Source organism: Macrobrachium nipponense, chromosome 15 (assembly GCF_015104395.2).
Source record: "Macrobrachium nipponense isolate FS-2020 chromosome 15, ASM1510439v2, whole genome shotgun sequence".
NCBI classification, from domain to species: Eukaryota; Metazoa; Arthropoda; class Malacostraca; order Decapoda; family Palaemonidae; genus Macrobrachium; species Macrobrachium nipponense.
Genome location: NC_087208.1, coordinates 24531597 through 24559572, shown reverse-complemented (window position 1 = coordinate 24559572; position 27976 = coordinate 24531597). Strand labels below are relative to the sequence as shown.

Below are 27976 nucleotides of genomic sequence, written 5' to 3'. Positions count from 1 at the left end.
CTTAGACTTCTTCACCGGAAGTGAGGCGTCCTTCCGACAATGAGAAGTCCCGGCAATAGACTCCGCTAAAGCCGCAATCTGCGCCTGCAGACCCGCCAGGATACGCGCAGGAGACCTCTTAAACTCCTCTACAGGAGACGAAGTCCGAGACCGAACAGGAGAAGCGTAAACAGACGAAATCTTGGCTCTCTTGCGTTCCACTTCTGGTTCTTCCGCGAAGGATTCGGGGCTGGAAGGAAGGGCGCAAGGAGCTTTACAGGGCCTCTTGAGAGGGCGAGACGACTCCGAGGCGCTCCATCTACGCGAGGAGAAGGCGAAGAAGAAGACGAGAAGCACTGGCGCAATAACTCCTTCTTGGCTCGATCCAACGGCAGCCTGGGAACGAGCAACAGGATCTGCCGAGGGGACGCCTGACCGGTGGGGGTTCTCCCAACCTAACCTTCCTGCGGCTTTCAACTTTCCTCCTCCACTGGGTCTGGGAGTCTGGAAGAGGTTCCTAGGCCTGGAAGCGTTAGTGAGAACCGGTCAGACGCACCCTCCACTGCACTAGGGGCACTGCACTGATCACTTGCACTATCATCACTCTACCTTGTCGAGAGCGAGCGAGGCTCTCCTTACCTCCTGATCGAGGCTCTCCCGGAAGCAACTTCCGAAAACGAATCTTCGGGTTCAAAGCTGGGCGCAGGGGCTGAAAACCGGAGAGGAACTACTTCTACTACAGGATTCTCAGCGTCAACTTCACTCACCCTCGATCTACTAGAGCTCCTTGAAGAAGCCTTGCGCGCCCTATCCTTCTCTAAACTTTCTCACATAAGAAGAAAGAGCCTTCCAACCATCCTCATCCAAATTCTCACACTCTTTGCAAGGGTTAATAAAAGAGCATTCATTCCCTCTACAAGACGTACATACAGAGTGAGGATCTAATGCAGCTTTAGGAAGCCTTACTTTACATTCCTTCAATGAACAAACCCTAAATAAACTAGGTTTCTTAACTTCAGAATCATCCATGATTATTAATTCTAAGAGAAATCCAAAAGAAAAATCCAAATAACAATCCAAAAAGCGTATGCCAAGCCAACAAACAAAGGGTACTTCACCAAAATCCAAATCGTCGGCAACGAGAAAGAATTTAACTATCGTAAGGACTGAACAACAGGTGCTGTCCAGCCGGCGACAGAAAATAATCTGACAAGAAAGGGGGACTGGTTCTTACATCCGCCACCCAGCAGCGGGTAAGGTAGATCACCTGACCTACCTGTAGCGTGTGCCACGAGTTTTGAATTTTCTGTCGTGACGTCAGAGACCTAAGCTAAGTATATATCTGGCAGGGAAGTTCATGTACAAAAATCAACTAACCAGGATGTATCACGCCATAAAAGTAGCCCTGGACTGGACTGGTTAATACACACGAGAAACACTGAAATATTGTTTTTTACAAATATGTAACGTTAAAGACCCACTCACCATTATTAGACATGCATCATTATTGTTCTCAGCAATTTTTTCGGCTATTTTCAGAGCTACAAAATCTGGCCTGAAATGAAAAAGAGAGCACATTTAGTAATATGGGATTTGTATATGTCAACACTTTATAAAGGCAAAAGTCACAGGCAAATGGTTTTACAAGATACTTTTAAATGCTATCCACAAGAAATGACAATTTGTCCAAAATTGCATTTTTCCTAACTATACAAACCTGAGGTCCTTTTACAATAGGAAGGTTACTAGCGGCAGCTGGATAGGTCGTAAGCTTTCGAACAAGGGGTTCGGTAGTTAACTGCTTGTCCGACAGGCGCGCGCGCGAGACTGGGAGGTAAACAATCACTTTTGCTTTTGGCCCAAGCAAAAAACTGCAGAATGAGGGGTGGCATGAGGTGGGACTATGTGTAAAAGGACCTCAGGTTTGTATAGTTAGGAAAAATGCAATTTTGGACAAATTGTCATTTGTTCCGACACGGCAAACAAACCTTCGGTCCTTTTACAATAGGAAGACTCACTTCTTGGTGGGAGGAATCTGAGTCTTTTGTGAACAGACTGGTGTTCGCCCAACCTTGGAATGCCTCCCTGGTCGTAAGAGCGAGGGAGGGATCCAGCCCCTGTCCGATTGATCGGGGTGGTGCACCGCAGGATCAATGGTCAGACCTCTGGACCAAGTACTCAAGAGAGAGGCAAGGCGTGTCTCTTCGTACCAGCAATGTAAGAACTTGTTCCTGTACAGGAGCAAATATAAAGTCATGGGTTTGTCTCTTTGTTGGCATCCCACTTACCCCCCCCCTTGTAGGAGGAAGTGGTGGATATTCTGCTTCTATCCCCTAGTGAAAGGGATAGAATGGGGCTCTGTCATATAGCTCACCTGCATCTCGTCCTCATCCAGCGTAGTGACAACCGTGACCCTCTGCCCACAGGTAGAGGAGGAGGAAAAGATGGGAAGAGAAGCCAGTCACTCACTCATTCTCACATCCATCCGCACAGTCACACCAGGACTCGATGCTGTTCAGCCTGCGAGGGTCTGGGTTAGCTACACAATTTGTTGAGGCAGCCACCGGATTGGGCCCAAGGAAAAGGTATCCAAGGACCTGTGGGCAATATCCCGAAGGTAGAAGGAGGTGAAGGTAGTTTGGTTAGCCCAGACACCTGCCTTCAGGACCTACGCCAAGGAGAAGTTCTTACGAAACGCCAACGAGGGGCCAATACTTCTGAGTTCGTGAGCTCTTGGACGGGACGTACGGATGTCGTCACTACCATCAGCCGCATACGCCCTCCTGATGACCTCACGCAGCCAGAACGAAAGAGTGTTCTTGGATACTTCTTTCTTGGTTACCCCGGTGCTAACGAAGAGGCGTCGACACTCAGGCCTGAGGTGCCGAGTTTCTCTTCAGATAGCGCCGTTAGCGCCCTCACAGGACAAAGCAGCATCTCATCCGCATCATTATCGGTGAAGTCCATTAGGGAGGAATCGTGAAAGACTCGAACCTGTCGTCAGGGACCGAAGGTTTCTGAGTCTTCGCAACGAAGTTCGGGACGAAATAGAGCGTCACAGATCCCCATCCCCTGGAGTGTCGTACATCGAAGGAAAGACCATGAAGTTCCCCTACTCTCTTCGCTGATGCCAGGGCCAGCAAGAAGAGGGTCTTGAGGGTCAGATCCCTGTCTGACAACTCTCGGAGTGGCTCGAAGGGTCTTCGAGTCAAACTCCTAAGGACGAGAGTCACATCCCACGCAGGGGGCCTGAGTTCCCTGGGTGGGCAAGACCTTTCGAAGCTCCTCATGAGCAAGGAGATCTCGAACGAGTTCGAGATATCCACTCCCCTCAGTTTCAGGACTAGTGCCAGGGCGGCTCTATATCCTTTTACTGTGGGGACTGAGGGAGGCTTCTTCTCTCGGCGAAAGAAAAAACGAGGAAATCCGCTACCTGCTGAAGAGTGGCTCTGAGAGGAGATATACCCCGTCTACGACACCACAGCAGAAGACGGCCCACTTTCCCTGGTACACAGCTGCAGAGGACTGACGGACGTTTCCAGCCATCTCTGTTGCTGCGCTACGAGAAAAAGCCTCTCGTTCGCAAGAGATGGTGGATAACAGCCAGCCGGGAAGACGAAGGGACTGGACTGTTTGGGTGGTACCGCTCTACGTGTGGCTGGACGAGAAGGTTGTGCCAAGGGGGAATCTCTCTCGGTTCTCTGCGAGAAGAGCCAGCAGGTCCGGATACCAAATGGCCTGGGGCCATTTGGGAGCCACCAAGATCATCCTGAGATTCGGGGTGACCAGTGCTCGACTGATCACCTTGCGAATCAGGCTGAACGGGGTTAAAGGCGTAAGCGAAGAGGTGGTCCCACGGATGTTGAAAGAGCGTCCTCTGCAGCTGCACCCATGGGTCCGGCACGGCTGAAAAGAAAACCTGAAGTTTTTCTGTTGTGCCGGGTGGCGAACAGATCCACGACTGGTCGGCCCCACAGGTCGAAGAGCCTTCCGCCACGTCCTGGTGTAGAGACCATTCGGTCCCTATCACCTGATCCCGATGCCTGAGCTTGTCTGCTACTACATTCCTCTTCCCTGGAATGTAGCGTGCCGACAGCTCTATTGAGTGAGCCTCGGCCCACTCGTGCACCTGCCGAGTCAACTGGTACAACGGGAGAGACACTAGACCCCCCTGTTTGTTGACGTAAGCCACCACCGTGGTGTTGTCACATCACACCACTGAGTGTCCCATCAAAGCGGTCCTGAACTCTTGGAGCGCCCAGAGAAAAAACGCTGCCTTGAGTTCCAGAACATTGATGTGAAGGTGCTTGTCATGCTCGTCCCACACTCCTGAAGTCAGCAACTCCTCCAGGTGTGCGCCCCACCCCTCGGTCGATGCGTCTGAGAACAGCTGCATCTCCGGGGGGGGATGTGCGTAGAGGCACTCCCTTTAAGAGGTTCCTGTCGTCCAGCCACCAGGCTAGGTCCTGCTCACCTCCGTGTCAGCGACACTGGAAAGCTCGGGGGATCCGTTGCCTGTGACCAACTTTCCTTTAGTCTCCACTGAAGAGACCGCAGGTGAAGACGCCCGTGAGGGACTAACTTCTCGAGTGACGACAGGTGTCCGATCACGACTTACCATCGCTAAGCTGCCTGTTCCTGCCGAGACAGGAACAGGTTGGCTGCCTCCCTGAATCTGCTGATCCGCGAGTCTGCGGGGAAGACTCGCCCTGCTACCGTGTCGATCAGCATACCCAGGTACTTCATCCTCTTGCTTGGGTTTGAGATCGGAACTTCTCGAAGTTCACAACGATCCCCAGATTGCGACAGAAACTCGAGTAGCCGATCCCTGTCCTGTAGCAACTGCGAGCGGGGAGCTCGCCAGGACTAGCCAATCGTCGAGATACCTCATCAGACGTATCCCGTGCGAATGGGCCCAAGCAGACACCAGAGTGAACACTCGCGTGAACAACTGTGGGGCGGTTGAGAGACCGAAACAAAGTGCCCTGAATTGGTACACTGTCCGTTCGAGGATGAGTGGAGGGTTACTTTCTGGAGACTGATGATGGGTATTTGGAAATACGCATCCTTCAGGTCCACTGAAAGCATGAAATCGTTCTCCCTGATGGAGTCGAGCACGGAGCGTGCCGTCTCCATCGTAAACCGGGTCTGGCGAACGAACCGGTTCAGGGGAGAGAGATCTATCACCGGGCGCCAGCCCCCCGTAGACTTCTCCACCAGGAAAAGTCGACTGTAGAAGCCCGGGTGACTGATCCGTGACGATCTCTAACAGCTCGTTTGCTCCAGCAAGGTCGTTGATCTCCTTTTTTAATGCTACGTCCTTCGAAGAGCCTAGGAACGTATGATTGCTGTTATTTTTGGACCGGGTTGGAGGTGAGGGGTGGCCGAGATTCGAAGGGTAATAGATATCCCTCCCGAAGGACATCTACTATCCAGGTCTCGGCGCCGTAGCGCTGCCAAGTTGCCCAATGGCTGGCCAGGCAGCCCCCCACGTCCGGCAGCAGGTGAGGGGGAACGCCGTCCCTAGCGTCTTTCTTTGCTTACTTTTCCCAGACCCTCCTCGCGAGAAGGAAGGCTGGGAGGAGGGCTGGTTACGGCCCCCCTTTGCAGAAGACGAAGAAGACAGTCTTTCCACGGGGCTTCGACGCGACTACCGTCTTAGCCACCGTAGAAGCGCTAGCCGAGCTCTTTGGCTTGGCCGCAGTTCGAGGCTGCCCAGAGGCCTTCGAAACTGCCTGGTGTACCAGACGGTCACTGTCATCAGTGCGCCATCTGTCCACCGCAGCGTCCACCATCTCTCCTGGGAAGAGAGATGAGGAACTCCGTAAAGGTCCATTACGAAGCCCTAATGCCGCCTCACGCCCAGCCACCCTGGTATACTCGAGTAGGGGACAGCGTCCCTACATCGAGTACCAGGTTGGCCCACAGGTTTACCGTCTGGTGGGCTAGGAAGGAGATGGCTCTTCCCCCAGACTGGCAAAGCCTCCTGAAGGCCGAGTCTTCTTCGGGAGAGATTCCCCTGGAGTTGGCTGCGACCTTAGACACTGTGAGGGACCACAGGTCTATCCAGGAGACGGCCTGGAAAGCTGCCATGGCAGTGGATTCCAGGCCAAGTGCCTCTTGCTGCGAGAACCATAGGTTCTCTGACAGGAGCTGCTGCAGAGACACCCCCGGTGTTAGCCTGGCTAACTCTGGGTTCACCTGTTTGGGCGGCATCAGGTCTTCAGACGGCACGTAGAAACGCCACTGTCTCAGTAGAGGAGGCAGAAGTAGCTTGCTCGACCTGCCGGACTTGAGAGAGCCGTCTTGCCCGGAGACAAGAGACTCAACCTGGTCCAGAACAGAGTCGGCGAGCTCCGATCGCGGCAATCCCACCGTCGGTCTGGGTTCCCTCTTCGGGCCCCAGAACGACTCGAGCCGGGACGTGGGCTCGGAAGGTGGGAGTGGCGTCCTTCCCCGAGGTCGTTGTGCTGATGAATCAGCGCAATTACCTCGGCAAAGTTCCTCTGGATCTCCGGAGTGACTGCATCCTGAGGAGTAGGACCGTCCAGTCCCTCGAACAGGAGCAGCTCCCGAGACCCTCCCCCCTCGAGGGGGGAAACAGCGACAGACCCCTCTCGGTCTCCTCCAGCCACTTGCGCATACGTCCTGGCCAGTCCTAGAACCATACCTGGCACGTAGGGCGTCGTGGTGGGATCATGAGGGGCGCACCCCTCACGATCACTCCTCAATACCTCGCTCCTCCCGGTGTAGCCCGAGGAGGTTGAAGGCACGGGAGAGGTAGACCTGACGCTCCCCCCTCGCTCGCTGGCAGAACCAGCAGGCTTGGAGGGCTGCAGGCAATTGTCAACCCGCGGTGGCGATCGAGCTGCAGGCCTGGTCGAACCGTCTCGCTGTGGAGAACGGCTGGACTGAGCACAGCGGCCCCGATCTCGAGTGTCAGAAGAGCTGGTGCTGGTTGCCGTACCCGAACGCTCTCTGTGAGAGCAACGGTCAGGCGACCTGCAGGCTCCACTGTCACGGTGAGACCGGTGCTTGTCCTCACGGCACGTCACGTCATGGCGCACCGGCGAACAGGGGGACCTCTTCCCAGCCTCAGCCCGTGGCCGGTCGTGGACCGTCACGTCAGCCCGGGTAGCCAGCTGGTCGCCGCGAGAGCTGGTCCGGTGAGAGTCGCGTGAGCGGCTGTCACCAGTCTTCCGCTCCGTGCCGTGAACCTGACGCTGAGAGGGCTCAGAGGTCTGGTTCCTGGCTGCACGATCGCTGGTAGGCGACCGTACACTCGGTACCTCCCGCGAACGAGAGGCCGAGACGGTGAACCTGATGCAGTTGGGGCAGAAACCACTGAAACACCAGGCCCCGAGGAAGTGCCGGTGTTAGCCGACACCCCTCTGGTCCCCGTAGTCTTCTTCCTTGCGGAAGAAGAGATGGGCCCTGCTCCCGAAGGAGCAGGATGACCAGCGGAAGAACCCCCTGTCTCACCGGAGCGAGACGGGCCCTTAGAAGCTCCCGAAGGAGACTTCTTAGGGGGGGGAGGAAGCAACCTTCTTCTTCTTAGGCTGTGAAGCCTTAGAAGATGAAGGGGGAGAGGCGGCAGACGACGACGACGACGAAGAAGACGACGAAGACGATGACGACACCTTCCTCCTCTTCCTCTTCTTCTTCGTCAGCTTCCTCAGGACCGATGTCAAGTCAGCCATCCAGGGCGGAGCCGGGGCTGCTGTTGCCGAAGCAACAGGGCCCGGACGCACCTGTCCAGACAGACGGACATCGGGAGCAGCGGCGCCACGAACAGTAACGACATCAGCAGGTGCAGGCATCACAGGAACAGCAGGAACAGAGACGGCAGGAACAGGTACAGGAACGGCAGCAGTGGTCGGCAACATCACATCACTCGTCAGCGGCTGGGCAGGTACGGCAGGAGGTACAGTCAGGCCAGGAGGACGGACCAGCGACACCGACATCCTTGGTCCTGGCGGGAGGTCCAGGGGCGAGCTCTTCGGGCACACGAAGTCTGGTCGAGGCAGCACAGCAAACCCAGGCGGCGGTGGCATCACACTCCCCCGTGGTACGGCGATCGGCCCCTGCACCGATGAAGTTGGTGTTACAGACACCGCATGCGGGGAATACACCAGATGAGGAGGTGAAGCATAGCCAGGGGTCGACAAGGTCGTGGTAGTGGTGGTCACCGTGGCATGTGTGACCGCAACCGAGCCAGCTAGATTGTAGAGCAGCCCCTGGACACTCGGCACGCCCTGCAAGCCCAACGATGCCCACACCTGTCCAAGGTCGTCCCTCGCAGCAACAGCACCTGAGGAAGCAAAGGTCGGGTGGTTAGCAGGAGCCTCTACCCGTCCGCGTAGTGTAGACGAATGGATAGAGGACCCAGAATACAACTCTACGTCAGGGTACCTAGTGCCCTCCTCCACACTCGATAGATCGGGTGAGGAGAAGGACCTGGAAACCACCCCCGCAGGGGAAGGCGCCAAACGTGGGAGCTGAGCCGGGGGCAGGAAAGAAGATGAAGTGTCCGTAACCAAAGGAGTCGCGGGAGAGCTCTCCGACAACTCCTTTGTCGGCCTTCGCTTCTTCCTACCCTCGTACATGCCCCACTGCGCCTCCGACCAAGACACACATACATCACAAGGCTCGGCGCGGGTACACTCACGCCCCCGACACCGAGCACATAGCACATGAGGATCAATTTCAGGGAAGGAGCGGAATTTTCCGCATTTACGCCCCTCAGTTCCCAGGCACAATCGCCGGATGGTAGCAGGGCGCGGAGAATCCATGATCAATCAAATAATTCACTTGAATAAATGAATAATTACAAGAGAAATTATTGTACTTACAATAATCTTCACAGAAAGAGAGAAACACAACCATACAAACAAGGAAAGCAAACGACGAAGAAGCGGGCAGAGAGCGTAGAACACACACGTCCACTCGCTGTGAGGCCAAAAGCAAAAGTGGTTGTTTACCTCCCAGTCGCGCGCGGCGCCTGTCGGACAAGCAGTTAACTACCGAACCCCTTGTTCGAAAGCTTACGACCTATCCAGCTGCCGCTAGTAACCTTCCTATTGTAAAAGGACCGAAGGTTTGTATGCCGTGTCGGAACAACTATCAATTCATTCATTCTCATGTATGTTAACCCTCTTACGCCAGAGCGGTAAATAAAAAATTGTCTCCCGTGTGCCGGAGGGGTTTCGGAGTGAGCGCGGAAGCGGAAAAAATATTTTTTCAAAAAATCACAGCGCGCTTAGTTTTCAAGATTAAGAGTTCATTTTTGGCTCCTTTTTTTGTCATTTCCTGAAGTTTAGTATGCAACCATCAGAAATGAAAAAAATTATCATTAGCATATATAAATAATGCAATATATGATAGCGCAAAAACGAAATTTCATATATAATTGTATTCAAATTGCGCTGTGCGCAAAACGGTTAAAGGTAACAAGTTACTTTTTTTTTCGTTGTAATGTACACTAAATTGCAATCATTTTGGTATATAACACATTGTAAAACAAAACGATAAAAGCCAACACAGAGAAAAATATCATCACAAAATAATGCATGAATTCGTAACGCGCGGACGTAAACAAAATATATTTTTTTCAAAAATTCACCATAATCTAAATATTGTCCTAGAGACTTCCAATTTCTTTCAAAATGAAGACAAATGATTGAATATTACTATACTGTAAGAGTATTAGCTTACAATTGCAGTTTTCGACCATATCTGGCGAGTTAAAGTTGACCGAATGTCGAATTTTTTTATATATATATTTTTTATATGCAATTATTTCAAAAATAAGAAAAAGCTACAACCTTCAAATATTTTTCGATTTATTCTACATGAAATTGCGCACATTTTCATATATAAAACTCTATGAAATGCCTAATATGAAACGGAGCAAATACTATTCCGAGAATGGGACGTACGTATTTCGGAGATTTGTGGCGGAGAATCTGCGCGCGGAGGGAAGGAAAGATTTTTTTTTTAAATTCACCATAAATCTAAATATTTTGCTAGAGACTTCGAATTTGTTTCAAGATGAAGATAAATGACTGAATATTACTAGACTGTAAGAGTTTTAGCTTACAATTGCGTTTTTCGACCATTTCAGTAGAGTCAAAGTTGACCGAACGTGGTTTTTTTTCTATTTATAGTGATTTATATGCAAATATTTAAAAAAATGAGAAAAAAAAGCTACAACCTTCAATTATTTTTTGTTGTATTCTACATGAAATTGCACACATTTTCATAAATAAAACTTTATGTAACGGCTAATTTAAAATGGTGCAAACATTACCACAATCGCACGTATGATTTTTTCGGAAGTGTTAACCCGCGGACGTAAAGGAAATGTTATTTTTTTCATAAATTCACCATAAATCGAAATATTGTGCTAGAGACTTCCAATTTGTTGCAAAATGAAGGTAAATGCTTGAATATTACTAGAATATAAGCGTTTTAGCTTACAATTGCTTTGTTTTTTTTTCGACCATTTCGATAGAGTCAAAGTTGACCGAAGGTTGAAATTTTGGCAATTATCGTTATTTATATGCGTTATTTATATGAAAATATCTCAAAACTGATAAAAGCTACAACCATGGGTTGTTTTTAGTTGTATTGTGCATGAAATTGCGCACATTTCCATATATAAAACTTTATATAACGGCTAATTTTAAAATGGTGCAAACATTACCACAATCGCATGTATGATTTTTTTCGGAAGAGTTACCGTGCGGACGTAAGGAAAAAGTTTTTTTCATAAATTCACCATAAATTGAAATATTGTGCTAGAGACTTCCAATTAGTTGCAAAATTAAGGTAAATGATTGAATATTACTAGAATATAAGCGGTTTTTTAGCTTTTGAAACCAATTTGCGTTTTTTGACCATTTCGGTAGAGTCAAAGTTGACTGAAGGTTGAAATTTTGGCAATTATCGTTATTTATATAAAAATATCTCAAAACTGATAAAAGCTACAATCATGAGTATTTTATTGTTGTATTTTACATAAAAATGCGCACATTTTCATATATAATACTTCATGTAACGGCTAATTTACAATGGTACAAATATTATGTCAAAGTGACGAAATAATTTCCGAGATGTGTCACAGATACTTTTTAGTGCGGCAAGAAAGAAATTTGCGCTTCCGCGCCTGCGTAACAATTGTAAACAAAACAACACCTTGATCCGTGAACTCCCAGCATCCCCCAAGGCGCGTGATTCAAAGTTTTAGGCTGGTAGGCCCTTTAAGTATTTTTTCCGCGAATTTTAAAAAAAACTTTTGTAAGTCGACGTAAAATACGTCCACTCGGCACACGGGAGACAAAATATGTCAACGTAAAATACGTCCAGTCGGCACACGGGAGACAAAATATGTCAACGTAAAATACGTCCAGTCGGCGTAAGAGGGTTAAGTGAACAAAGTGGACCTAAACTCTGAACTCTAGTTACAAAATATGTATGTAACTTCTTAGACATTAAATTCTCCTTCAAAAGATTAGGATACATAATGTGGGTGCTATCACCTCAGAATATCTTTATAACTTGCATTACCAAGACTTTTTCTGAAAGGTTGTTGCCCTTTTCTTTGGGCCTATAAGCCTCATTTCAAAAATGCATTTGGAAAAACCTTACAGACTTATATTTTTAACCCTTAAGAGCCGGCCTAAAAAAACATACAGCACCCCACGCAAAAATTCTAAAAAATTCTCTCTACCCTCCACAAGAAGTTGAAAAATCACAATTTTTGAAAGTAAATTATATTTTTCCTAACCATACAAAAATGAGCTCCTTTACATTAATGCCCACCTCATGCTACCCCTCAATCATATCTCATATCTCACCTGCACCTGCAACTGCATTATAGACCCATTTCTAGACTGTTTAACAAAAAATCAAAATTTTTGAAAGTAAATTGTATTTTTCCTAACTATACAAACCTGAGGTCCTTTACATAAGGAATTACTTTCAGCCTAGGCTGGAATTACGCTCATTAAATTCTTGAACAAGGTGGTTAGGTAGTAACTACCATTTGGTAGGCGGGTAGGCCCGCCTGCCCGACTGTAAACACTCCACTTTGCCATTCGGCCCAGGTTCAGATTGAGGGGTGGCATGAGGTGGGTATTAATGTAAAGGGCCTCAGGTTTGTATAGTTAGGAAAAATGTTATTGTTATAATACAATTAAGTTTGTTCATACTTACCTGGCAGATATATATATATAGCTGTATTCTCTGAAGTCCGACAGAATTTCAAAATTCGCGGCACACGCAGTGGGGCGGGCCAGGTGGTAGTACCATTCCCGCCGCTGGGAGGCGGATATCAGGAACCATTCCCATTTTCTATTCATATTTTATCAGTGCCACTGTCTCCTGAGGGGAGGTGGGTGGGCACTTTAATTATATATATCTGCCAGGTAAGTATGAACAAACTTAATTGTATTATAACAATAACATTTTGTTCATGAAACTTACCTGACAGATATATATATAGCTGAAATCCCACCTTCGGATGGTGGGAAGAGACAGAATAGGATTTTTAGGAAACTAAATTAAGTAGATGATATACATCTTGGTTCCTCACCTGTTAGCATAGCCGACTTCGTGATTACTGTCACCAAAGTCTGCTTCTGCGTTACTAGAGTTGCCAGCGAGGTAGAGACCTGTAATGCTGGTGCGTCTAGATGATCTGTCAACGGGGGCGTGACCACAATGTGACTTAGACCATATGACCATACTTCTGAGGGCAACGAAGCTAAAACCACCACCTGACCTAACCTATCAAAGTTAGTTCCATAACTTCTAGGCTAAAGAAAAGGAACGCGCCTCAAGCGACCAACCCTTCAAAGTTAAAAGCACCACCCTATCCCTTTTCTATAGGTATAGGATTCGTGTTGCTTCCTGCCCCCAATAATATATCTACGGATATGTATGGTCCTAGCGACTTACAGATCTCAAATGTCGTCTTCACATCCCGTCGGGAGTGTGAAGCGAACACAGAGTTGCTTCGCTAAAGCGTGGCACTCAGGATGTTACTGAGTGTCATGCTCTGTTGAAATGCTTCCGAGGCCGCGCCCTCACCTCTTGAGCATTCATATTAAGAAAAAATCTCAAATCTTTATGCAAACATAATGAATGAGACTTCTTAAAAGAACTCCTTGACTATAATGCCAGGGTGTTCTTGGACATGAACCAGTCTGGTCTTTTACGGAACACCGCAGATTGTCCGTTGACCTCGACTTTCTATAGTTTTATCAAGATAAAACTTGAGAGACCCGACAGGGCACAGGACTCTCTAATGCCCTTGCCCAATAATTTGTGCCATACCCTTGGGTCTCCCCCAGGGTTAGGCAAAATAAATTCTACAGGAGGTTAGAAGGTTCATTATTTCTAACTTCTGTTTACTGTGGAGGAAAACTCCTGATTCTAACACGCTCTAAAATGCGTACATGAATCCTACTACTTCCGTAATCAGTCACACATTACACTAATTACATTGAACTTATGCAAAGAAAACATGTAAACGTCATATATACTAAGCGAGTGTCTACCGAAAGTTCCGGTAGCCTCACCTTACCCCATGCAGACAACAAAGTCTGAAACTAGGCTAACTAGCTTCAGACATCAAATGCAATGAAAAAATTTACGATAGCGTATGCCTAGCCACAAATCCAAGTCAATAATCGAAAGAATAATTAGGATACTTAAGCGGCTAATGAAGTTTCAAAATCCTAGGCGGAGGTCTGTAAACAGTTGTTTACCGACCGGCGACAGAAAAAAATATGAATAGAAAATGGGAATGGTTCCTGATATCCGCCTCCCAGCGGCGGGAATGGGTACTACCACCTGGCCGCCCACTGCGTGTGCCGCGAATTTTGAAATTCTGTCGGACTTCAGAGAATACAGCTATATATATATCTGTCAGGTAAGTTTCATGAACAAAATACGATTTACTTTCAAAAATTGGGATTTGTTCCAACACAATATACAAACCCTCGGTCCTTTACATAAGGAAGACTCGCTGATTGGTGGGAGGAATGTTAGTGAGCATCTCAAACTGACTGGAGTACTGCACACCTGGGCTATTCCACCTAGTCATAAGAGCAAGGATGAGTGTCCTGTCTCTAACACCTTGATCAGAGTATAGGAGCTGCATAATCCAAAATCACACTTCTGGGCCTTTCCAAAATGAGTGAGGAATCGTAACTCATCCGAAAAGGGCTGGGAAGAATATTTAGATTCGGGGGCATTAATGCAAAGTTCTAGGAAGAGTGCATTATTGCCAGTTTCCCTCCTTCCTCCCCTTGCTAGAGGAAGGAAGGAGAATGATTGCTTCTATGATTCTGATAAGGAAAATAAAAAGGAAGCTTGATGTGCAAGCTTACCGCATCAATCACCCGACCAGCCAATGTAAGTTCGAGTTCTATCATCAACCTGAAGGAAGGGGAGGGGAAGGTGGAGAGGCCAGTCACTCTCGCATCCTTCTTACCTCTAGAACCGCACACCATACGCAAGATGCAGCTTGTCCTCTTGAAGGAGCCAGGTAAGCAAACACAACCTGCAAGCATCTACCACCAGTCCAAGGAAAAGAGGTTTCAAGGACCTGTGGGCAGACCTGAAGGAAGAAAGATATAAATATGGTCGCAATGAGACCTTATCTATCTTCTGGTCCGACATATTCTTCAGAGAGATGAAATGTACCCATCCACTAGACTATCCAACTGCAAAGAAGTCTCCAAGATCTCTTAAGACTCAGAGAAAGATGTGTCACTGGACACTTCTGCATTAGCAGTCTGCAGTGGACAAAGGCATCGACACTCAATGAAAGGTGTTGATCCTTCATGGGTACAGCAATATACCAATAAGACAAAGTAATGACTGATCTAGATCAACCGATACAAAGTCCACAGCACAGATCATGAAAGACTCAGACTTGTCAACAAATGCTGACTGATTGCGCAGTTTTGTGCTGTCATGCATCCAAGACGTAGTCACATGACACCTGCCTATTGAAGGATTATGCTGAGAAAAATCATACAGATTGTCTATCTTGTTCACCAACGATGTTGAGAGACGAGTTGATGATTCTCGTGAGGCATGAGCACATTAGACAATAGTCAATTGCCTTCTATAGACCAAGGTCCCTGTGATGGCAAGACAAAGTTTCTCATCAGTAGTTGAATCTCAACCACGGAGAAACAATACGTACTATATTACTAGTGAACGACTAAGGTGAATGTGGATGGACCTACATCTTCACAGTTGAATCGAGTGAAGTAAAATCTCAAGATTCTGATCACAGAAAAAGTCCCGCTGATGACACTAACCAGTGAAGACTGCTTTAATCCCTGTGTTTTTACAGAGGACTATAAAAGTTATTCCGCTATTTCATTGCTCCTCAGCGAGAAAGTCAGAGTTTGCAATGAAAGCGGAGTCTTTTAGTAATGAAAACACAGGGATTGTACTGCCTGAAGAACTGCTTCTTGTGGGTTGGATCAGGGAGGAAGTTTCTATTTAATTTGGAAGCAGAGCTAGTTGGGCGGGGAACAGGTGAAGTCTTCCATTATTCATTTACAATTCAGGGTGAACAAAGAATCATTGAACACCTTACAAATAAGAAATTATATTAGAAGACAACACTCAAATTGTCTGAAGAAAATCATTCAGTGTCATTGCAGCGGCCAATGGGGCAGGTTCAATGGAACAGAGGACTTGGCTACAGACTTCTGTTATACCATGGGGTAAACAGAAAGATGATAACGAGTCTAATGAGATATATCTCTGTCTGAAAATTCTCGCAACGTTAAATGTGGCGCAGGAGAGATGGGCATTATGTGAGAATTCTGATCCAACCCGAGACCCAAGTCTGTGATTGCCGGGGAGAGAGCTTCGAATTGGTAGTTGATCCTCAACAGAGGTGAAACAATACCAAACCAAAAAGAATCTCGGAGAGCAAGCAGTGCTGAGACAGAGCCCTATACCACTCGCTCGATTTGTTATACTGAGTTGCCTGGCAGAGTTCCATCCAGGAATGCATTCAGCTATAAGAAACATCCAGCACAAAAACATACACTCAAGCATCTGCATTTCAACTGAAATGGGAGGGAAGAAAACACCCTTTTTCAATGATAATGCAAAAGCTGTGGTGCTGTTGGTAAACAATACCACTACCGTATATACTCGTGTAACATGATCTCGCATATCATGCAACCCCCAAATTTTCACCATAAAACAATGATTTGAACATGTATCTCATGTTACATGCGAGTTCAATTTTTGAGAGAAAATTACAATAGGGCTAACCTCTTTTTCCTCCTGTTTATCTAATCCCATTTTTCTAGTTTAAGCTAAGCCCTTTTCCTCCATTTCTTTATCTATCCTATCTTCTAGTTAAGATAAAAAGAATAAAAGAGAACGCTAAAAGTATCGTCAGTAATGTTATATTTGTTGTGTAAATGCATACAGCCAGAAACAGCTGATTTGCTATGAACAACGGAATCCTAGAACTGCAGCAGCTTGCTTGCATTCAAACCATCGTACATTACTATATCCTTATTTTCTATGGAAAAAAGATCGGCAAGGACATATACTGCTAAATTTAAGCAGCTAGTTGTAACTGAAGCTGAGGAAAGAATGTTCATCTGCTAATGACTATTATCGTGCATCAGCAACATGGAAACTTTGGTATGGCACCATCAAACTCGACCATAAACAAAATTTGAGAGAAATGTGTTTTAATCAAAACTACTTGGCATGAAAGAACACATTTTACTATGCTCACACCGATTAGTATTCTGATGAAATCAAGTCAAAATATCGAACGCAACCTGTTGATCTTTTTGACACGATGACATGCCCTCAGCGCCATCTACTAATTAAAAAAATAACTAAATTTCCTTCACAAAAATATGAATACAAGTGATATTTTGACTTGAAAACACTGTATAACTTAAAATAACCTTGCCCCATATCAATAGAGTGATTTTGTTTTTGACTTTGGAAAAAACACTGTATAACTTTAAAAATAAACATTGCCCCATAATTCAATAGAGTATCTTGAGATTCATTTACGCTAACTAGAAGCAATAAATTGCTCTGATTTTGACTTCATACAGCTAAATAAACTTACCTTGCAATTGTCCTCAGCTGATTTCCAAACCAAAACACTGATTGCTATTTTTGTATTTTATTTATAAAACAACAATAGTAATATGAAAATACATACAATATTATTGGATGCAGTGAAGTAAAGCCATAACTTTTTTAAAAAAAGATCCCCCATGGGAAAAGAAATGCCATACTCATTATGTTTTGTATTTTTATCATACGATACTAGGTACTTAGAAGTCTCGAAGTGAGACCTTCTTAAGGAGCGGAGAATACTTTCTCGTTTTTAGGACTAGAGCCCCTTTTGAAAAGGGCGGTTAGGAGGCATCAGATAACGAAGACGAAAGACGATGACACTGTGAAAACTCGCTGCAACACAGGAAGGGAGGGTGCTATGTATGGCAAGCAACAATGCACCAGTCAAGAGCAGAGAGTTCGTTAGAGCCGAGCACTCAGATCGGCAGAGCTATCTGGTCAAGCCGATCCGAGCGAGCTGAGCAGATCACCACTACATAATTATGAGTGGTAATCGTCAACGAAGAACTATCACTTCTTCCCAATTAACCATTCTCCTTCAAGGCCGAAGCTCCGAGAGAAGAATAAGAGGGATTCTGTGTCTCCTGTCTTATGTGTTCGGACCCTAAGGTACCATTACACGAGGACAGTATTTGACCATTCACCCAGAAGGTGTTACATGCAGTTCCGAGCTCTACACAACTCCAAACCAGACTGAGGAGCAGACTCATCTGTACTGGTAAAGGCTCGTCTCGCCATCCAAGCACTTGTAATAGTGAAATAGTGAGTACTCAGCGAGCGTTAGAATTCATAAGAATTCCCACGCTCAGTGAGAAAAACCAGACTCTTGTAAGACAATAATCGGGCAAGCCTTGTCTCGCTCTGGTACTCAGCAATATGATTGAAGCCGAGCACTCGGAAAGCAAGGCCAGTGAAACTAAAGGATCTAGGCGCTCGGTGAGACTCCCAATTATTGTAATATTCCCCCCAATCGGGAATGCCCGTTGCCCAAGTGTTTGGAAATCTCAGACAACCAAATCACTCTGCAAATGCTAGAAATTTCAAGGAATTTAATGGCTTAATGAGACTCCTGGTTTTCATAACAACAATTACCGGGTATGTCCCCCCCCCCACTTTTGTTTTTTTTCCGCCTGAGTGTTTGAAAATTACAGAAAACCATAACACTCTGAGAATGCCAGAAATTCCAAGGAATTCGAGCATTCAGCGAGATTCCCGGGTATTGTAGTAACAATTATGTATCAGGAATTCTTGTTTTGCCAGAGTGTTTTTGCAGATCGTAGAGACCAAAACGCTCGGAGTGTGTTAGAAATTCCAAAGAATTTAAGCACTCGGCGAGACCCCGAAATTTTCGTCAAACGATCATCGGGGTGGGGCCCCTCCTCAACTTCTGTGGAAATTGAGGAAGAACAGACATAAAACCAAGTCCTAAATGCTGGAAGACTGGAATGAGAGTATTTATTCAACAGAACATACACTCAAGGCTCCAAAAACAGAAGAACCCAAGGGGGACTGTGAATTGAAATCCATCCAAAGGACAGAAAAAGCCATGGAGACATAGTCTCCAGTTTTGCCATAACATCCTTCCTCAACACCACAAACCCCCTCTTCTATCTTTAAACGACAGCTAGTAAAAGGACAAAGAAGAGGAATTACCAGAAAAAACAAAGGACAAACCTCCGAAGTTCCCCTCGGTAATTTCTAAAGCATAAGCGTAAATTTGGATGAATACCATGTCTCGTCCTAATGTTAAATTGGACAAAAATATGTACTAAAAACTAATAAAGATGTTGGCACACCTTTGCTGCCGACCCTTAACACAAAAAAAGTAGAAAGGTGACTATCAAAGCTATCACAAAAAGTGGATTTGCATATTAAATCATTAAAGTCAAATAGTTATTAATATCAAACAGAGTTTATACATATTTATTCAAAATAATAAATTAAAGATCCCACATGGAAAATTGTATTATCAGCTAGTCAACAAGAGCTCACAAAACATAACGGTCTTCATCGAAAGATGGCCGAAAGCAAAGTGGAGTGTTTACATCCGGACAGGTGGGCCTACCCGCCTACCAGACGGTAGTACTGCCAACCACCTTGTTCACGAATTTAACGGTTGCAATTCCAGCCTACACTGAAAGTAATTCCCTCTGTAAAGGACCGAGGGTTTGTATATCGTATAAGAACAAAGACTATTTACAACTCCTTGTGGGGCCTCTTTTACAAGACAATCATAAATTTTACCAGTCATACATGTTCTTTATAATACATAAAATTATAATCACAGCTCACACAATATCAAAACAGATAAGAAGTAAAATCAGTAACAAATTCCGAGTACATATATTTGTTGTAAAATATTTATGTAAATTTACTGAGATCGAATTTGCAGTAACATTTTTTGGATTATACATGTTTTTTCTAATATTTATTTGCAAAATAACAATTATAACTGACATACTATCATAAAAGATAAGAACTAAAATCAACAGCAACTCCTGGGTATATTTATGAGCAAATAAATAAAAAGATGTCATGGGAGAAAGATAAACCACAACATGCTCCCTTGAAGTCAAGATCACAACTAGCTCCTGAAATGCCTACAATCACAATCTGAACCAATCTCAAAGTTGCCATTAGTGAATATATGGGCAATAAAAGTAATGGAACCTCTTTCATCCACAATTCCTCCGAATCAATGTAGCGTATTACTGATACTCACCATGAGTGAATCCATCCACCACAAAACTTGTTGTTATTGCTACTCATATGAGGGTATACAAGTCTATTAAGGATTAAATTACTAAGGTCAAGATTAATTATTATTACGAGTTAAAAGGAAATACGTAGTACTAAAAGATGGATGTGAACAGCTGAGTTTTGGCCTTTGAAAATGATGCTAAAACAACCTATTTTCTTCTTTCTATAGATAAACAAACATTTTTTTAGCTTCCTAAAAATTATTAATATCAAACAGCATTATCATAATCATCACTAACATTTTTGTCAAGATGACACCACTGTCGTCTGTCTTTGTTTTGTATAATGATGATTAACTTCTGATATCAGTGGTTACTCAACTAAAAAGAAACGTTAATTACTGCTGCCACAATGCAGTTCTAATCTTATGAGTATTTAAGCAAGTATTGTTCTTCACTTCTTTTGTTATTAAGGCAAGATTTCTATATAGAATGACATACGTTCACCTTACAAATTCAATAAATCATGCAGTAAGTTTTGTTAATACACAAGCACAAGTTTTTTTTAAGTTTCAAATACTAACTTGTCTCAACCACAATAGAGACAAAGTTCAGATTGCCTGCTCCTTCACTCCACTTTGTGATGCTGTACTGAGGTGTAACTCTTGAGTAACACCCGTCCTTTGGAGATAAAGCGCGAGACTTAATGCCCAAGCTGTTTGATCTTGGTTAGTTGCTCAAAGTTTTTTTTCATAATGACTGCCATGTGCTATTTACTACTGTTAAATGCTCTCTACATTTCATGCATTACTTTTATTTTGTTGATTAAAAGTTTTCTTATTTACTTCCAAATTTTCTCATTACTAAACAAATTATGCTCAATCACAAATGATTTAGCTCAAGGTTCTCATGCATTCAAATTTGACAAGAGGTCTGCTCACTTTATTTGTTGTAACTGCATAATCACACTCTCTCTCTCTCTCTCTCTCTCTCTCTCTCTCTCTCTCTCTCTCTCTCTCTCTCTCTCTTACAGTAATTACTTACAGTAATTAAGGGACTTGTTAATAAACTCTGTTTATCCCTACAACTAATCATAAATCATAAAACACAGTAGTACACACTTTGTTTTTTTCCCTATGAACAGGTTTTAAAAAATTACATAAACATACTTACACATTATCTCATAAATGTATTCATTTGCTTGATAATACCCAGCAATCACCAATCCTTGAGATCTGAAGCGTTGTTCAATCTACAAAAGGAGAGGAAAAACATTATCTTGCCCCATAACATTCCTTACTTACTTGGAACTTTCTTGAAACTATTGAAATGGAGAGCTCTTGTAACACCAAATATGATATTGTTATGATACAATAAAGTTTTATACATACTTACCTGGCAGATATATACATAGCTATTGACTCCGTCGCGCCGACAGAATTTCGAATTTCGCGCACACGCTACAGGTAGGTCAGGTGATCCACCGCGCCGCCGCTGGGTGGCGGGAATAGGAACCCATTCCCGTTTTCCATCAGATTTTTTTTTTTTGTTTTTTTTCTACACCATCTGTCTCCTGAGGGGAGGCTGGGTGGGTAGTTTAATTGTATATATCTGCCAGGTAAGTATGTATAAAACTTTATTGTATCATAATATCATTTTTATACATTCAACTTACCTGTCAGATATATACATAGCTGATTCACACCATTGGAGGAGGGTAAAGACAGCTAATAACTGATTTAACAGGAAAACACAACAATCGTTGTAGGTATTAATAACATAAAATGACAATTTGTCCAAAATTGCATTTTTCCTAACTATACAAACCTCCCGAGGTCCTTTTACAAATAGGAAGGTACTAGCGGCAGCTGGATAGGGTGTAAGCTTTCGAACAAGGGGTTCGGTAGTTAACTGCTGTCCGACATGACGCGCTGATTGCAAAAAAAGCGCGACTGGGAGGTAAACAAATCACTTTTGCTTTTGGCCCAAGCAAAAACTGCAGAGTGAGGGGTGGCATGAGGTGGGACTATGTGTAAAAGGACCTCAGGTTTGTATAGTTAGGAAAAATGCAATTTTGGACAAATTGTCATTTGTTCCGACACGGCATACAAAACCTTCGGTTCCTTTTACAATAGGAAGACTCACTCTTGGTGGGAGGAATCTGAGTCTTTTGTGAACAGACTGGTGTTCGCCCAACCTTGGAATGCCTCCCCCCAGTGGTCGTAAGAGCGAGGGGAGGGATCCAAGCCTCTGTCCGATTGATCGGGGTGTGCACCGCAGGTTCAATGGTCAGACCTCTGGACCAAGTACTAAGAGAGAGGCAAGCGTATCTCTTCGTACCAGCAAACAAGAACAAGTTCCTATTTGCAAGAGGCAACATAAAGTTATGGTTTGTCTCTTGTTGGCATCCACCCCCTTCCCCCCCCCCTTGTAGGAGGAAGTGGTGGATATTTTGCTCCCATCCCTAGTGAAAGGGATAGGATGGGCTCTGTCGAGTAGCTCACCGGCATCTCGTCCTTATCCAGCAAGGTGATGACCGTATCCCTCTACCCACAGGTAGAGGGGGAGAAAAAGATAGGAAGAGAAGCCAGTCACTCTCTCATTCACTATCTATTCTTACAGTCACACCAGGACTCGATGCTGTTCAGCCTGCTAGGGTCTGGGTTAGCTACACAACGTGTTGAGCAGCCACAACGGGTCCTAAGGAAAACGATCCAAGGACCTGTGGGCAATATCCAAAAGGTAGAAGGAGGTGCCAGTGGTCTGGTTGTACCAGACCCCGTGCTTCAGTACCACCTGCGCCACGGAGAAGTTCTTGTGTAACTAGAGGGAGTGTACTTCTAGGTCATCTTGGTGCTGACGAAGAGTCTTCAACACTCAGCCTGGGATGTCGAGTTTCTTCAGAAAGCTTGGTCGCGCTTTCACAGGACAAAGCAGCATCTCCTTCGCATCGAAGGCAGTGAAGTCCATTAGGGAGGGGATTGTGAAGGACTCTAACCGGATCGTCAGGAACCGAAGGGTCAGAGTCCTTCGCTACGAATCGAGCGTCACGAATCCCCATCCCCTGGATGCTTGACTTCGCAGGAAAAGTCATGCAATTACTCAGAGGAAAAGAAGGGAATGGTCGTATGACCTATCCCTCTTCTCGAACTTCGGTGATGTCCTGTACCCATACTGGTCTATCCGTCTGCAGCGAAGTTGTTTTCTTCTCGGTAGTGGATAGGACACCGACACTCAATGGTGGGTGTCTGATGGTATGGGTACTGTGACAAGCCGTTAGGACGAAGAAAAGACTGTTATGGAACAACCGAACTAAGTCCACAGCGAAGTTCGTAACACTTGGGCGCTCTGACAGCTGCCGACTGACTGCGTTTCGGTAGGAGGCAAGTTGTCCAAGCACCCGAGCAAGTCACGTGACCTTCGCCTTAAAAGGGTTATGCCAAGAGACTAAACAAATAATTTGTTCGTCACCGATGCCAGAAGGCAGGTGATGACTCTCTTAATGGCAATGGGGTGTGCCCAACAGGCGAAAGTCAATTGCCTTCTAGAGACCGAGGTCCCTGATGGCAAGATATCTCATAGTAGTAGTTGATTCTCGGCTAAGGAGAAACAACACTATGTGTCCCCCCCCGTTGAAGACGAAGGTGTACAGAAAATGCAACCTACGTCTTCACAGCTGAACCGAGAGAAGATTCTAAAGATTCTGAACCTGTGCTACAAAGACTGAGAACGCTAACCGCTATTCATTGCTGTCCGGTGAGGATCGTAGTTTGCAATAAAAAGCGGAGCGCTTTTCAGTAATGAAGACAGGGAAATACTGCCTGAAGAACTGCTTCTCATGGGCTGAACATTTGGAAGTAGAGCTGTCAGGTCGGAGAGTAGGCGATGTCTTCTGACACATCTGTTAATTCGGAGCGAACAATGAATAATTGCACACCTACGAATACGAGATATTTGAAGACAAACTCAGATGTCTGCAAAAATCATTCGCATTATCGCGGTGCGATGCAGCGGGTGACTAGTACAGACTTCTGTTACCGTGCGGTAAACAGAAAGATAAAGAGTCCAAGAGATATCTCTGTTGAAAATTCTCGCAATGTCGAAGGCGATGAAATCGAGGCGTCACAGCAGTAGATGGTCCTTCATTATTGCGAGAATCCCCGTTAATCAGAGACCTAAGTCCATGATTGTTGGGCAGAGATACGGTTCGGTAGTCAATCAAACCAGGGGAGAGAGAGACGTAACCGACCGTGCATCGTCCGAGACCTAGCTGATACTGAGCCGCTATCAGGCAGTTCAATACGCAGTAGCTCTCGGTGACTCGTCATCCTGAGTTGCCAGGTAATCCATTTATTCCACGAAGGAATGCGTTCGGCTAGAACCATCAAGCATAAAGAATACGCTCGAGCAATTATATTTAACCGAAACGGATTTCGGTAAATACAAAAGCTGATTTGGTGTTGTCATGACAATACCAAGTAGTCTAAAATCGAAACTGATAACTGCTGGGAGGTTGCAGGCAACCCCGAGTTGCAGTTCAATTAAGATACAATTCGTCTCGGTCACAAACCGTAGAGTTAACTACGGTATGTGCCTACCCCCCGGACAATTCAACTGTTAAAAGAATCATGTCGCGAGGGTAATATACGTAGTTATATTTGTAGGTTCTGTACCACGACCTCCATCCTAAATTCTTTTGTTTCCTCTCGAGGAATGAGAATAAGGATTGGAGATCGACCGCCTTCGTTCTCTAGTCAAGAGAGTGAAGGAGAAGTCTTCCCAAAGGAGAGCTTCAATGGTGAACAGAATACCGAAGACGATAGTTCAAGCCAAACTGGAAGTTCCCGTCCGTTCTTCTCTATTCCAGGTTAATCGCCTACTGTGAGATACTCTTCTTTCAGCAGCAGTCTTCTTCCAAATGCTAGAAATTACAGGAATTCGAGCATAAGCGAGGTTCCCGATTATCGTGTAACAATTATCGGGGATTCTTCTCGCTCACTTTGGACCGTGGTCTCGCCTAAGTGTTTGGAGATCGTAAAAAACTCGAACACTCTGAGTGCGCTAGAAATTCCGTAGAATTCTAAGCACTCTGCGAAACACCCCACCGAATTCGTCAAAACGATATCGGCTGGTGATCCTCCCGATTCCCGTAGAAATCGAGAAAGGGGCAGGATCCCTCCTCAACGACCGGGGCTTACGTCAGGTAGGACCCGAAGGTGTCCCCCCGGTAGCGCAGCCCCTAACGTGGGATCTTACAGAGAAATCTCTGTAGGATCCCTCCCCTTTCCCTCATAGCCGTAAGGAGAGAGGGAATGGGGGAGGAATTGGATACTGGCTCGCCTTCCCAGTGGAACTAGCAGTTGGAGAAGAAAAAGGAGCAGCCATCGCCTTACGGCGATGGCCTCTCAGAGCCTGGGAAAACGTATCGTCAGGAGAAAAACGTTTTCCCGAGGAGGGTTACGAACTCATACTGTAGGTAAGGGTCTGCCGCCACTGTGAACGTCTGTGGGTGGGGCTGATCTACACCTGACAGGAGAGAGCCGATACCGTCCTCCGACTCATTCCAGTCCTCGTCGAGGTCGAAACCTCAGGAGGACCGAAAGGGGTATTCAAATACGGTGTCCGAAGACACGTAGAAACGCCTCTGTCGCAGTAGGAGGGAGGTGAAAGTAGCTTGTTCGGAAGGGGCCGGCCAGAACTGAGAGAGCCTTCTTGTCCGGAGACGAGAGACTACCTGGTTCAACACAGTCGGCAAGCTCCGATCGCGGCAGACCCACCGTCGATTTGGGTTCCCTCTCGGGGTCCGCCCCCAAAACGACTCGAGCCGAGACGTGGCTCTGCTGGTGGGAGCGGCGCGATTCCTTCCCGAGGTCGTTGTGCTGACGAATCAGCGCCATAACCTCGGCAAAGTTCCTCTGGATCTCGGAAGTCACAGCATCTTGCAGAGTGGGACCGTTAAGCCCTTCGAACAAGAGCATATTCCGAGAACCTTCCTCCTAAGAAGGGGGAACAGCGACAGCCCTCTCGGTCCCTTCTTCTCCATCCACTTGCGCATACGTCCTGGCCGTCCAAGAACCGTGCCTGGCACGTAGGGCGTCGTGGTGGGATCATGAGGGGCGCACCCCTCACAGATCACTCCTCAATACCTCGCTCCTCCCGGTGTAACCCGAGGAGGTTGAAGGTACGGGAGAGGCAGACCTGACGCTCCTCTCCGCTCGCTGGCAGAACCAGCAGGCTTGGAGGGGCTGCAGGCGATCGTCAACCCGCGGGTGGGCGATCGAGCTGCAGGCCTGGTCGAACCGTCTCGCTGTGGAGAACGGGTCTGGATCTGAAGCACAGCGTCCCCGATCTCGAGTGTCATAAAAGAGCTGGGGTCTGGTTGCTTACCCGATCGCTCTCTGTGAGAGCGACGGTCAGGCGACCTGCAGGCTCCACTGTCACAGTGAGACCGGTGCTTGTCCTCACGGCACGTCACGTCGCGTGGTTCCAGCCGTGGCTGGCACCGGCGAACGGGAGGACCTCTTCCCAGCCTCAGCCCGTGGCCGGTCGTGGACCGTCACGTCCCCGGGTAGCCAGCTGGTCGCCGCTGAGAGCGAGAGCTGGTCTGGTGAGAGTCGAGTGAGCGGCTGTCACCAGTCTTCCGCCCCGTGCCGTGAACCTGACGCTGATCGGACTCAGAGGTCTGGTTCCTGGCTGCACGGTCGCTGGTAGGCGAACCGTACACTCGGTACCTCCCGCGAACGAGAGGCCGAGACGGACCCTGATGCAGTGGCAGAACCACTGACACCAGGCGAGGAAGGGTACCGGTGTTAGCCGGTACCCCTCTGGTCCCCGTAGTCTTCTTCCTTGCGGAAGAAGAGACGGGGCCCGCTCCCGAAGGAGCAGGAGGGACCAGCGGAAGGAACCCTCCCATCCCACCGAGGTGAGACGGGTCCCGAGAAGCTCCCGAGGGAGACTTCTTAGGAGGTAGGAGGCAACCTTCTTCTTCCTCGGCTGTGAAGCCTTAGAAGTCGAAGGGGAAGAGGCGGCAGCCGACGACGATGAAGAAGATGAAGACGACGACACCTCCTCTCTTCGTCAGCTTCCTCCAGGACAGACGTAAGATCTGCTAATCCAGGGCGGAGCCGGGGCTGCTGTAGCCGAAGCCACAGGGCCCGGGACGCACCTGTACAGACAGACCAAAGTCTGGGGTAGTACCACCACGAACAGGGACGACATCAGCAGGTATGGGCCTCTCAGGAAACAGCAGCACAGCCAGCACAGCATCAGTAGGGACAGCCAGCGCAGCAACGCAGGGACAGCCAGCGCAGCAACGGCAGGGACAGCCAGCGCAGCAACTTCAGGACAGCCAGCGCAGCAACTGCATGGACAGTCAGCCCAGAATCGGCAGGTACGGCAGGCAGCACCGGAAACACAGGAAGGTGGAGCAGCAGCCAGAACATCCTGGTACCGGCGGCAGGTCCAGGGGCGAGCTCTAGGGCAGCAGGAAAGTGTGGTCGCGGGCAGCGCAGCAACCACGAGCGGCGGCGGCACGCTCCCCCCTCGGTAGCGAACGGCACTCACAGGCGAACTGGCACTTCACAGCGGCTGTAGGCAAGACTGTTACCACGTGAGGCGAGTACACCAGGTGAGGAGGGACGTCGTCACCTGGAGCGTGGTCACCACTCCATGGGTGACCGCAGTAGGCCCAGACATAGAACCGCAGCCCCTGGAAAACACTAGCACGCCCTGCAAATGGAAGGACGCCCATACCTCACCAAGGTCCACCCTCGTGGCAGTAGCACCTGCGGAAATAACAGTAGTAGCGATTAGTGGGGGGAAGTCCCCTCTCGCGCGGGGGGGTGAGCCCTCTCCGAACGAGTGGAAGACCCCGAATACAATTGTACATCGGGCACCGAGCGCCCTCCCCCGCGCTCGACGGGTCGGGCGAGGAGAAGAACGCAGTAGGAGGAGTAATTTTAGTTTATATTTTTGACAACATCTACAAAGGTTGTGTGAGAGAGAGAGAGAGAGGAGAGAGAGAGAGAGATTGGTGGAAGAATGAATGGGAGTGGTTAGATGGCGGTCGGAAGCATGTCTGTTGTGGCGCTCTGTAGGTAGTCAATGGAAGTCTGTTACGAGAGTTGTAAACAGTGAGGCGTCTG

At 47.0% G+C, this 27976-nt stretch overlaps 1 protein-coding gene across 1 annotated transcript in view; it reads right to left on the bottom strand.

Moving 5' to 3' along the window:
* LOC135227037 (ER membrane protein complex subunit 8-like) overlaps positions 1 to 27976 on the bottom strand; it is a 112497-nt gene that overhangs the window by 32373 nt on the left and 52148 nt on the right. Inside the window, exon 3 of the mRNA XM_064266827.1 lies at positions 1465 to 1534. Coding sequence (XP_064122897.1) covers positions 1465 to 1534 — 70 coding nt within the window. The remainder of the gene's footprint in view (positions 1 to 1464; positions 1535 to 27976) is intronic.